At 53.4% G+C, this 12,306-nt stretch overlaps 1 protein-coding gene across 1 annotated transcript; it reads right to left on the bottom strand.

The window, feature by feature from the left end:
- Positions 1-311: 311 nt before the first annotated feature.
- SHOX (short stature homeobox) lies at positions 312-11,106 on the bottom strand. Its single transcript, XM_042788781.1, has 5 exons — positions 10,705-11,106; positions 6,817-7,025; positions 2,231-2,288; positions 2,051-2,139; positions 312-576 (listed from the first exon to the last, which is right to left on the bottom strand). The coding sequence occupies exons 1-5, from the start codon at positions 10,976-10,978 to the stop codon at positions 331-333; spliced, it is 876 nt and encodes a 291-aa protein (XP_042644715.1). The 5' UTR covers positions 10,979-11,106; the 3' UTR covers positions 312-330.
- Between the last annotated feature and the right edge of the window lie 1,200 nt (positions 11,107-12,306).

Here is a 12,306-nt window from a genome sequence, read left to right as displayed (position 1 = left end):
CGGCCGCCAAGTCCCTTGGTGGGGGGGGGGGGGGGGGGGGTTGAAAAACGAGAGGGCGAGGAAAGCGGCGGGAGGGGGGGGCCGCCACGGAGATTTTGGGAAAGGGGAAAGAAATGACAAATAATAATAATTAAGGAAAAAAAAAAAATATATATATGGGGGGGGGGGGGGGGGTGTGTGGCAGAGCGGCGGTCCGTGGGGGTCACGCAGCCGCCCGCCGCGGGCACCCGGGGGGGGGTGTGTGTGTGGGGAGGGGGGGGTGTGGGTGTGTTTGGGGGGGGGGGGTGGGGAAGGATTTGGGGAGGGGGGGGGGGTCTGGTCTGAAGCGTGTCAGAGCCCCAGGGCCTCGGCGTGCTTCCGGGCCTTGAGCCGCAGGTCGGCGATGCTGGAGTTCTTGCTGTTGCTCTTGGCGGCGGCGGCCACGACGGCGGCGGCGGAGGCGGATTCGGCCAGGGAGGCGATGGGCAGCCCGAAGGGCGGCGGCGGGAACATCAGGTAGGGCGCGTGGGCCGCCAGGTGCGGGTGCAGGTGCGGGTGCGCGTGGGCCACGCCCTCCAGCTGCAGCTGCGCCTGGACCTGCGCGGCGGCACGGGCGGAGACAGGGGCGTCAGGACCCACGGCGGACACTCACCCACGCACTTCACTTCACCCACCCACCCACTCACTCACTCACCCACCCACCCCACGGTCACCCGCCTCGCCGGCCGAAAGCGCAACTTGTCAGCGGAGCCCCCCCCCCTCCCGCGCGCAGGGGCGGGGCAGGCGCGCGGCGCAGCGAATCCCCGCTTCGCACCTCGCCGGAGGCGCATCCTTCCCCCTCCTCGCATTATTATTATTTTTTTTTTTTTTAATAAATAAATAAAATAAATATGCGGCCCAACGCACGGGCGCCAATAAGTGCTAAATAGCTAATTCCCCCACACACCCTTTTTTTTTTTTTTTTTTTTTTTTTTCAGGGATGTTTATTCATCCCTCGCTAAAAACTCTTTGGCCCCGCGTCCCTTATATACCGGGCCGGTGTTTGCTTTGGAGGTTTCTCGACCTACACAAACACGTTGGGGTTGACTGAGAGATTTCAGCTCCGGGTGGGTTCGGGGAGGAGTGGGGGTTAGAGTTTATTTATGTATTTAATTATTTTGGTCCAAATATGTCTTTTAAAAATCAATACAATTAATCTGTCAGCTCCACGTGTCTCCGAGACGGAGAAGGTGGTGGAGGGTCCCTTTGGGCTGGGAAAAATCGATTCCCCGATTAATTGACCTAAAAAAAAAAAAAAAAAAAAAAAAAAGGCGGGGGCGGGGGGGGGTGGGGGAGAGTTACAGGCAGCGGCTTGGGGGTGGCTGGAAGCGGGACGGAATTTCATCCCCTTCGTGCCGGGTTTCCCCCGGGGGGGCTGCGCCTCGCTGAGGAGGGACCCGGTGCCGGCTGGCCAGGGCGGCGGGGAGAAGCCTCCCCACGTCCCGGGTGGGCTGCCTCCATCGGAAAAGGCCAGGCCTCGACAGCCCGCCTGAGGAGGAGGGGGGAGAACGACAGCTCGAGGGTCCGCATAGTTATTTGGGGGGGGGGGGGGGTATTTGTTTTGTTTTCTTTTTTCGCCCGCCGCGGGGGACACCGCGCTTCCCCCCCGGGGAAGGCGATGCACCCACCCACCCCCACACACCCGGGAGGCCAGCCCGCCTTTGCCACGTTTGCGGGCGGTCCCGGGGCCGTGTGCCAGCCCGTCGCACGGCCGCGAGTGGGGACACACACACACACACACACACACGGGCCGGGACACCCTTAGCACCGGCGGCGCCTCCCGGGGCCGCGGGACCCCCCCCCCCCCCCGTTCGGACCCTTCCCCGGGCCCAAGGGGCGTTGAGCTCCCGGCAGCCGGGCGGGGGCTCCTTCACGAAATTTTACAGCCTGTTTTTAATACGTGCCAACTTCTATATAAATGGCACTTGTAAACGTGTCCGGCTTCCTCCCGTGCGAACGAAAGGGGGTCGGAGCTTGCCGGGGGGGGGGGGGGGGGGGGGGGGGGAAGGAAAATAAAACCAGAGCTAACTACCTGTTGGAAAGGCATCCTCAGGGCTCCCATATTCACATAAGGGGCCACTCTGCAGGCGTCTAAATGGCTGGCGGTTCCCAGGATCACACCTGCGGGAAGAGACGGGGCCGGGTGAGCGGCGAAGGAGCCCCGGGGCTCCCCGGCTGCCACCCCTCGACCGGCCCGCACCCCCTCGCCCACCTTTGTGCATCTGGTTTTCCTGCTTTCGGCACTTTGCTCTCCTGTTCTGGAACCAGACCTGTGGAAAGAAAACGCAAACAAACAAAAAAAAAAAAAAAAAAAAAAAGAAAAAAAAAAAAAAAAAGAAAACACAACAAAAAAAAATGGAGGTAGACTAGGCAGCTGCTACGAGAGTGTTATCTAGGGGGTTTGGGATGGAGGGGAGAGGCGAGGGACTTCTCACAACTTTGCTGAGGTCTCTCCGAGGGGGAGAGCTCAGCCCCAGGCGGAGGGAGCCCCTCTATGTGCTGTGATAGATGGGGGGGGGGGGGTGCTATTTGGGAGGGGCTCTGCTCTTTGGTGCGGTTTCTCAGCGGGAGCTGAACCTCGGCGATCAGAAGCCGGGGAAAAAGGGGGTGTGAGGGGACTGGGAGCCGCTTGGCACCCACTCTCCGAGGGCCCCGTGTCTCCCGGGCGGGCAGTGGCGATCCTTGTGCCACCCGTCCGGAACGAGGGGCCGCTTTCCCCAACGCTTCAAATAATAACCCCACGCGCGGGCCGGGTGGGACCCTCGCTCCCTCTTTCCAGTCCCACCTCGCCACGCCGGGGACGGCCAGCGTGGGCCAGGTCAGACACGGGGGTTTGGCCCCTCAGCGACAGGGCTGTCTGCTCCCTCCCGAGCCGGGCTCGGAAGCGGTGAAGACCTCAGAGAAGATGCGAGATACTGAATTTGCACAAAGGGGGGCGGGGGGGGAATCATTCCCACTTCCCCAAACGTTAGGAGAAAACAAAACTCGCTTCTGCAGACTTCTGGACAGACAAGAGCAACATCTTTGCGGGCTGGGGTGTAAAGAAGGGTTGAAGCCCCTACCCGAGAAGTGCCTGTAATCCAATAACCCTGCCCCAATTCCAACCGTTCTGACTCAAAAACCAGCGCAAACTTGCCGCTGCGCCTCCCCTGCCACTTTTCCAGGGGCATTTCAGACCCTCGTTACTTTTCCCCCCTTCCGAGGTGCTCGGGTTAGCAGCTCTCCCCCAAGGACCGTCAGAGGCACGGACCAAGGTGTTTTGCGGACCCTTACACCGAAACCTACCGAGATCTGGACAAACATTGACTTTCAGCGCTGATAAAATCTTGTAACAATGTAAACACCTACAACCTTTGATGTTCTTGCACTTGCCAAGAGATCATACGGTTAATTAATACTAACTGCACTTCCTACATCAAATTTTCCCTTCAAGCTTTCTTCAATTGCCTTAATGATGGTCATTTACAACGGAGTAATTAGTGCAAAGAAAGGCTTCCAAAGGCATTAATTACCTCGGGTACCTCAGTGATTTTCTTAAGTAAGAATTGGCTTTTTCTGATTTGGAGCACCGGTTTCCCTGCCTAGGGTTGGCCGGGGCGGGGGGGGGTTGAGAGGGGAGATGAGAGCGCAGCGGGCGGGCGGCTGCGGAGACCGACGGACCGACCGACGGACAGACCGATGGACGGCGCCTGCTCCCCGCGCTGCCCCGAAACGCGCAGCACGGCACAAGCCGGTTTTTCCCTACGAGCAATACACAAATATTAACAGCATGCAACGCTTCTCCTTTTAACAGGGCCGCCAGGGATTTATATATATATATATATATATTTTAAATTATGAGCATGCAAAATATCATCGTGCTGTACCGACAATAACACATCTTTTTATGGTTGTAAATCCTTGCAGGAAATCTCCTTGTGTGTGTTCCCCACGCCCCCCCTCACACACACACACCACCCCCCCAAAGGAGTATAAATTGTCAGGAGGAATTTAAGCAGCGTTTAAACAACTTCTCTTGCAAATCAGAACATCTTTCAAACAGAAATTATATTTAAATCTGGAAAACGAAGTGCCCTTTCCCTTTAGCTATGAAAAAATAAGGTTATGAGGAATAAAAGTGATGAATTAGCCACTGCGTTAAGCGATAATAAATCAGGCTTGGTGTGATTCACGATCAATTCCAATTAGTCATGAATATGCTAAGTAAAGCACAGTACACTGTTTTAGACAGTTATTTCTTCATTAAGGATCACTCAGTGATTTCTTTCACAAATGCTCTAATCTGATTTCCTTTTGATTTCCATTAGAGACAGTGAATAATGACATTTAATTTAGCCCTGCACCATAAACCCAAAGATATTTGTTGTAATTGAATTACTGCCTGCTCCTCACTATGGTCTCATAACTTTCAATTATAACCCTGACAGCTGGGTGATATGGGTTTCCAGTACAACACTAAAAATAAAAGGTTAATAAGGACTAGCTACCATAGGAGCTTCAATTTATTTACAGCAAATTTCCACACTAAATTGAAACTATATCCTTTAACAGCAAGGGACAAGCAGTTCAGATAGGAATTAGAGAACAACTCTGAAAGTATTTAAAAAAAAAAAACTTTCCCTTTCCCCCCCTTCTCCTTTTTTTCTGCTTCCATTTATTGATGGATATCAAGCGCTCTGCTTATTTCCTAATTAATTATCCATTTCTCCTCTTTTCCCTCTTGGTATTTCTTTTATTTATAGTTTTATTTTCATCCATGCAAACTTCTTTTGTAAGATGATTAAAGGTATTAATTTTTTAAATCTCTCTCATAATCTCCTCCTGGATCAGTTTGGGGTTGGGGTTTTTTTGGTTTTTTTTTGGGGGTTTTTTTTTTTGTTGGTTTTTTTTTTTGGGGGGGGGGGGGGGGGGGGCTGGGTTCGGTTTTTTTTGGTGTGCTGTTTTAAGATCTGTAAGCACTTGAAGCACCAATTTTCCTGTAACTATGAACATCCTGTTAAGGTGCTGCTCAGTAATAAAGTACTTGAAAGAAAGAGTGCAGAATTCAATTACAAGTAATTTATTTTTATAGAAACAGTACATCAAGGCCTTGGAAAGATATTACAGAGCCCAAGTAAGAAGATCTGGGAAGATGACATAAGAGTTGATGTCCCCTTCAGCAAAAGTTTAATCTTTTCATTAATTTATATGGTGTGGTTAGATCAATCTTCCAGGAGAAAGTAGGCCAGCAGCACTCTGAGCCCCTGCAATATCCCCAGCAAGCCGCCCTTCCTAAGGCGTGCGCCCAGCCCATCGCTCGCCCAGCTCGGTTCATACCGAGAGAGGCAGGAGCCGAGGGGAGAAAAGAGCCTTCAAAAAAAAAGAAAAGACAAGGAAAAAAAAAAAAAAAAAAAAAAAAAAAGAAACTCACAAAACAAGAAAGAAAACAACCTGGCTACTCTATTTATTTCGGGAAATGCCTCCGGAGGCAGTTGTTTAAAGCGAGGTAGTCGTTTACCCAGGCACAGCCCAGCTGAGCGGGATCCCACCGGGTGACTTCCCGCCGTGGGTCAAGTTTAAATTTGGGGGGACACACACATTCACACACACGCAAGCCGAGCCCTCTCCCCACGCCAGCTCGGGAACGTGTCTCTTGTCTTCCCACTGTGCCCTGGGGGCGAGGACAGGCCCGGGGACGCGCACCTATGCCCACACACCCCCACCCGTGTGCACCCACGCTCACAAGCCGATGTCCATATGCATGAGCATCGCTTATCTCCAGGGTGTGAAGGCGGTTTGTTCAGCGGAGGGGTGGGATTGATGACTTTTTCTTCTTGGGTTTTGGTTTGGTTTGGGTCTGGTAGGCCAAGCACAGAGCTATAACCCAAGAAAAGATTTCCTTCAGGTTTCTCCTGCCCTAGGCCTGATCAGAGAGCCACAGGTTGGTCTTATTAATTATTTCTAGGTTTGTTTGGGTTTTGTGCTGTGTTTTTGGTTTTTAAATGGCATCTGTTTTTGGGGAGGCATTCACTAGTTGGTTTAAGACGGGGTGAGGAGGGTGGTATTTTTCCCCTGCATCAAACCGAAAAGCAAATTTTAAAACAACCGATGTAGAGCCACCCAAACTGTTTGGGTCTGATGACACTAAGAAGTACAGCAACGCGGACCTCTTTCCAGGGTTTCGAAGGCTAATTGGTATTTAGCTGTGTCTGAAGCGGGGATGGGCGGGCCGGGGGGAGACTCCACCAGATGGGTGCCATGCATTCATGCGCTTGCTGCTCGGGCACCTTTCCCCCGGCTCTGCCTAATCCCATCCCTCAGCACCCAAACCGTCTCGCCTGATTCACGGCGATTGTTTTCTGGGCTTGCCATTTTTTTTTTTTTTTTTTTTTCCCCCCCCCGTAATGGTCTCATAAAAGAAGGAGGGGGAAGAAAGCGAGGATTAAGGGATATCTAATGGCACGTTTGCAAAGAAAAATACAATGATTTTTTAAAAAAATAGCGAGTTGCTCGGTTATTAGAGGCTTGTCAACAATATCACCACCCCCTCCCCTCCAAAAAAAAAAAAATAAAAAAAAAAAAGAAAATTAATAATGTTAAACCGCCTTCCTAGGAAATGCAAGGCACGGGCAGATATTCCCAGAGCAGAATTACTGTGTGGCAGGACAGGTACAGCGGAGTTGCAAACAGCTTCCCCATCACACGTGTCGTCTCTGCCTTCACCTCCCCGCTTTGGATGAAACGGGGCACTGTGCTAGGATCCGCTGGCAGTTAGGAAGTGAGGTGAGGACGTTTCCAGGAACAGAGCCTTTCTCTTACCTGAACCCTAGCTTCAGACAGTCCCAGCCTCTGGCTTAGTTCCTCCCTCATGAAGGCATCCGGATAGTGAGTCTCATCAAAAAGTCTTTCCAGCTCATTCAGCTGCTCTAGTGTGAAATTGGTTCTGCTTCTCCTTTGTTTGAGCTTGGTCTGTCCATCTTCATCTTCTGATTTCACATCTTCCCTCTTCTCTTTGCATTCGTAGATCCCTGCCGGGGGGGGGGAGAGGAAGAGAAAAAACGACACTGAGCCTCTCCTCGCACCTCGCCGAAGTTTCTCTCCGCGGCGCACGGGGGTCTCCCCCCCCCCCCCCCCCCCTTCTTTTCCTCCCCAAACTCAGTACAACCTGTGGGGGCAACCGGCGGGCGGGAGGGGGGGCTCCGGGCCAGGCGAGGGGGGCACCGGGTCAGGCTGAGTCCCGGTGCCAGCTCCGGGCCGAGGGAAGGATGGAGGGAGCCGCGCTGCCTTTCGCCGGCTGATGTCCCATCAGAAAAACTATAACTCTTATTTTCGTTTCTTTCCAGGGTGAGGAGGAAGCCGTGCCGCCGGTTGGAGCGGGCGGTTCGGGGAAGGGGCTGGGAGGGAAAACCGCCGGCCCCCCCGGTACCTCCAGGCGGTGGGAAGAGGCGGGGGGGAAGGGGGTTTCTCCGTCGCCTTTTTCTCCCGAAGTAAAGAAGGTTATGCAAGAAGCTCCCCACCGCTGTCATGGTGAAACCACGGTGAAAAATATTTGCCTCGTCAAAGAAACTTTCCAGGGGTCTGAGACCGAGACCGAACGTCCCTCTCCCCCTTAGCACCGCTCCTTCCCCCAAAATACCTGCCGGCGGGGCGGTGGGCCTGCACGGCCCGGCGTGGGGGAACGGACTCAAGGACCGTGGGTACCCCCCCAGTCCCTCCAAAACAGCAGACACCCCCACGGCCCCCACGGAGCCCAGGAGAGCTCGGGGCGAGCCTGCGGCCGCTGTGCGCGCTTATCCCGGGCGGAGGGGAGGAGGGCTGGGGAAGGAAAACAGTTGCCCGGTTTTGTTTTGGCCGGGGGTATTGGGGGGAGAAATTTCTTTTGCTTTGGCAAATTATCTTTCTTTCCTCCTTTTTTTTTTTTTTTTTTTTTTTTTTTTCTTTTTTTCCCTCTTCTTTTCCCCCATTTTCCTTAATGCCAGGCGGCCTAGCGCACCGGCCCTCCTTTTCAATCCGGCTAACGAAAAGAGGAGAGGTGCTGGAGCAGGGGGCACCTTTGGAGGCTCAACCGGTCCTGCGGGCCCCCCCGCCCGCTCGGGCCCCCCCGCCGGGGTGCGCATCCAGCGCGGGCACCGGCGGAGTCCCGGGACGAGCCTGCTCCGGCTGCCTCCTTTGTCCTGCTTCACCTTCTGGGCGGTGTGGGGCTGGGGGGGGGTGGTGGTGGTGGTGGAGGGAAAGCCACATCTGCAGATGATCCCGAATTAAATCCGTTTTCCCTCACCAAACACACACGTATGTTATAGAGAGATATATATGTATGTGTGCGTGTGTACACACACACAAACGTGAGCATGCGCCTATTTTTAAACCTATATACTCAGGGGCATCCCAAAAGGCAAACGACTAACTGCAGATCGTAAGTTAATTGAACGTAATATAACGTCCTGAACTGCATCTGTGCCCCGACAAGGCGCGGACCCAAGCCGAAGCGCTCGTTTTCCCTTCCGAAATGAAAACTGTCCCTGGCCGTCATCGCTCCTCCGGGCTCCCCCGGCTCTGGGCTGGATACCGGCCGCATAAAACTTTGGGAAGGGTCTGGCCTCGGGAAGGGAGGGTGTTCGCTGGTTGGTTTTAATGGCGTTTTGTTCGCATTCCTCTTTACAAGGGGAACCCCTGCGGAAAGACGAGGGTGCTAACCCAGCAAATGCCTGGGGAAAATGAGACGCGTTCAAAAGCTCTGTCTCCTTTCGGAGATCCGAGGCTACAGCATGTCCGTGATAGGTATAAAATATTAACCAGCGTATCGGTGGGACTGAAATCACACGCCGGAATCAGTTGAAATTAGACTGAAACCTGGCATGAATTTAAACTGTCACAAGCATCTCAGCTCTTTCCAACTCCTCCCTTCCATCCCCACCCCCAGCCCCTCTCCATAGATTAGATTAACTAAACATACAAGCCATAATTTCGATACACAGGGAAAAGAGAGACTAGCAGAGATTAATTTTTTGTTGTTGTTGTTCGTTCGCATGATAATATATTTTTAGGTTTTTTTTTCTTTTCCTGGAGCATGCCCTGCTTTCGTTTTTAAAACCATCCCCTGCGCGAATAATTCCTCTAAACTGAACCCTCTCGTTTTGCGATCTCTCTACCAGAGAAGGAAAATCAGCAGTGCTGAGCGGTACCGGCTTGTGCAGAAATACGGGTACCCGAATATGTGATTATACCCGGTCGTTCTGTTCGGGGAGGGAGTGGAAGAGAGGAGGATATTAACTTAGCGTTTGGGCTGTAAATTAAATTGCCTTTCGCCCAATGTTATATTAAACAAGATCAAACGGTAGGAAACAGCTGAAAGACTGGTTGTTGTTCCCCAACCTATTAACCGTTTTTTATTACCCCAAGCTAGCCAGTAGCTCCCCAGGCAGGTCCACCTGTTTAACTTGCCTAGAGACACTTTCTCAACTTTCTAATCCCCCCGCCCTTTTTATTTTTCTCCTTCCCCTGCGAGCCTGTGCGGGGTTTTTAGCTTGCTCGGTTGAAAATTATTTTTAATTTGAATTTCTTTCCGCTGCGAGAAGGAACGGCGTTTTACCCCTCGGCCGGCGGTCCCCGCAGCCCAGGGGGAGGCGGTGCTGCCCGGGCCCGGGTGACAAGGACAGGCAGGGGACCGGGGGGCAGGCGGCAGGGCCGGCCGGTGCCTCTCTGCGCAGGGATGCTCCGTCTCACCCGGGCCCGGGCTTCACAGCCAGGGTCCTCTCCTCCTCCTCACCCTCATCCTCCTCCTCGCCGGCCGCAGCCTCTGGCTAGGACAGGCTGCCCGACATAAGACAAAATGTCCAGGGAGAGCCCTCTCCACATCCAGCTTTCTCCCAGAAGAAGCAGCAGCATCCTGACGGCCCGGAAGCAGGAAGAACAGGTCTCCTAAGGCATTAAAACTCCCCGGACAAGGTTTCCTCGTACAAAAAAAAAAAAAAAAAAATACAGATAGACAAAAATGTCTGACGTCCTGCGCTGGCCCCTTCCCCCGGGCGAGCGGACGCCTAACGCACCGGCTCGATTTCGGATGTTGAACGGGGGCTGGCGGGTCGGCGTGGGAAGGGGGGGGGGGGGGGGGAGGAGGTGTGAGAGGCCACGACACCCGAAGTTGCGAGTTATTTTTCACGCCTAAGCGCACGTTACGCGTGCGGGCATATGCGCTTCTAGGCGTTATGTTCCCGCCGCTGCGGGAGGGAAGGAAGGAAGGAGGGAAGGAGGGAAGGAAGGGGGGAAGGAAGGAGGGAAGGAAGGAGGGAAGGAAGGAGGGAAGGAAGGAGGGAAGGAAGGAGGGAAGGAAGGAGGGAAGGAAGGAGGGAAGGAAGGAGGGAAGGAAGGAGGGAAGGAAGGAGGGAAGGAAGGAGGGAAGGAAGGAGGGAAGGAAGGAGGGAAGGAAGGAGGGAAGGAAGGAGGGAAGGAAGGAGGGAAGGAGGCGGCCGGAGGAGGGAGGCAGGGTGCGGGAGGCGAGCCCGCTCGCCCCGCCGGGGCTCCGGGGCCCCCGGGGCGGCTGGAACCGGGGTCCCCGGGGCCGGGGTCCCCGAGGCCGGGGAGGCTGTGGCCGAGGCCCCCGGGGCCGGTTCTCCCCCGCTGCGGAGCGCCGAGGCGGGGGGGGGGGGGGGGGGGGCCGGGGCTGGCGGCGAGGGGCGCGGGGCGGAGGGCGCCCGGCCCCGCTCTTACCTTCCGCCGTCCTGCCCGTGCTGAACTCCTTCAGTTTGTCCTTGTCGCTCTCTACGTGGTCTTTGAAAAGATGTACCGGGCAATGGTTGCTGCTCTCGGTCATGTCCTGCAGGTTAGAGTCAGAGTTTCCAAGCTCCCTAGAGCGAGCCAACCCACTCTCCAAAACTTCCCTGTACGTGATCGTCTCCTTCTTGTTGCTGCTGCCACTGCCGCTGCTGCTCTCTTTGCTTTTCTGGTCAAAAGATTTGGATACAAAAGCCGTAAGTTCTTCCATGGCTGCCCGGTGATCTTATCCACAGAGATCCACTTGTTTTCGGTCGGAGATGTGGCCGTCCTCCGCACGCTGTTTTTGCACGTAGAAGATGGGCTGTATAGGGTTAGATCACTCCTGCTGTTATTTATGCCTTTCAATTTGAGATCACACTATTTATACATGGCTACCTCAGCCCAACCCCCAGCTCTCCCTGTCTCCAGCAATTACTGACTGCTCCATAGTCGCAGGCGGACTCCTAGCAGCTATCTCCCCCACCTCAGTCCAGCAATTGGCTTTCTTTTCATTTCATCACTCTTTGGCATCTTTGCACCTTGATTTAGGGAGGCAAAGAGGCTCAAGCGAAAAAGAGGGGGAGAGAGAGGAATAAAAGGGAGGGGGGGAAAGAGGAAAACACGAAAATAGGTATCTGCATTCTGTAAATGGGTTGCAGAAATGAAAGTCGAGGAAGACTTAATTGATTGTAAGGACATCCTGTGCGTGGCAACACTGTGAGTAAAACCGGACCTAGCTAATCAAATAGCTGTGCTCCTGCAATTAAATGTATCGCTGTCAAGAGGAAAAGAAAATGAGTGTTCAATAAAAAAGGTAATGAATAAAAAGCTGGAGATGTGCATTTGTTGCAATCACTGGAAATTCTACCTGATTTGCTATTTAGCTAATTTCGCTGTAATTAAACGGTCAAAATAACCGGCGAACCAAAAATGCTGGTTTAAAAGCGTTGCCTGTTCTGGCGGGTGGGTGCGCGGAGGGGGACGCGTGTTGCAGTTAAACAAGTGGCGAGGTGTCTCGGAGACCCGTGTCGGTGTGCTCGGAGGGTTTGGAGGGGGTTGCCTGTCTTGCGGGGGTGCGGTGGGCTGTTATCCCTAGGTGGGGGGGCTCTCCAGATGCGTGTAAACATTGCAGGATCTGTTTTCTTGTTTACTGTTATTATGTCGTCTGAAGATACTGCTGAGGAAAATTAAAATCTAAAATGTTTCTTTGGATGTAGGGCTACCCTGCTGCGTGCAGCGGAGGGGTAATTTGTTAACACGGGAGTTTGTACACGACAAATAGAGCATCGAATCGTCATTCTTTTTTTTCTTTCTTTCTTTCTTTCTTTTCTTTTTTTTTTTTTTTTTTCTTTTTCTCAACGAAACATATCCTGCCGGATTTAAGATAGGACTGGCAATAATTTCCCCGCCTTGTCCTTGCTAGGCTGCTGTTATTTTTATTGTACTCCCGGAATAATTATTATTCTGTGAGCTTGAATAGCTGCCTGAAATCCACCTCCAGATAACAGCGCCGGCATTCCCAGCGCCTCTCCGCGCCGTTTGATCCTCAGTGGAGCC

Source organism: Tyto alba, unplaced genomic scaffold, assembly GCF_018691265.1.
Source record: "Tyto alba isolate M040663 unplaced genomic scaffold, T.alba_DEE_v4.0 Super-Scaffold_14, whole genome shotgun sequence".
NCBI classification, from domain to species: Eukaryota; Metazoa; Chordata; class Aves; order Strigiformes; family Tytonidae; genus Tyto; species Tyto alba.
Note: the sequence above shows the minus strand (reverse complement) of the source record. Positions and strands in the feature narration are given on the sequence as shown.

Coding starts and splice junctions, on each gene's coding strand:
- SHOX (XM_042788781.1), bottom strand. CDS start 10,978: ATGGAAGAACTTACGGCTTTTGTATCCAAATCTTTTGACCAGAAAAGC. Junction 2,289..6,816: donor TGTCTGAAGCTAGGGTTCAG/GTAAGAGAAAGG, acceptor TTCTTTCCACAG/GTCTGGTTCCAGAACAGGAG. Junction 577..2,050: donor TGAGGATGCCTTTCCAACAG/GTAGTTAGCTCT, acceptor GCCGCCGCGCAG/GTCCAGGCGCAGCTGCAGCT.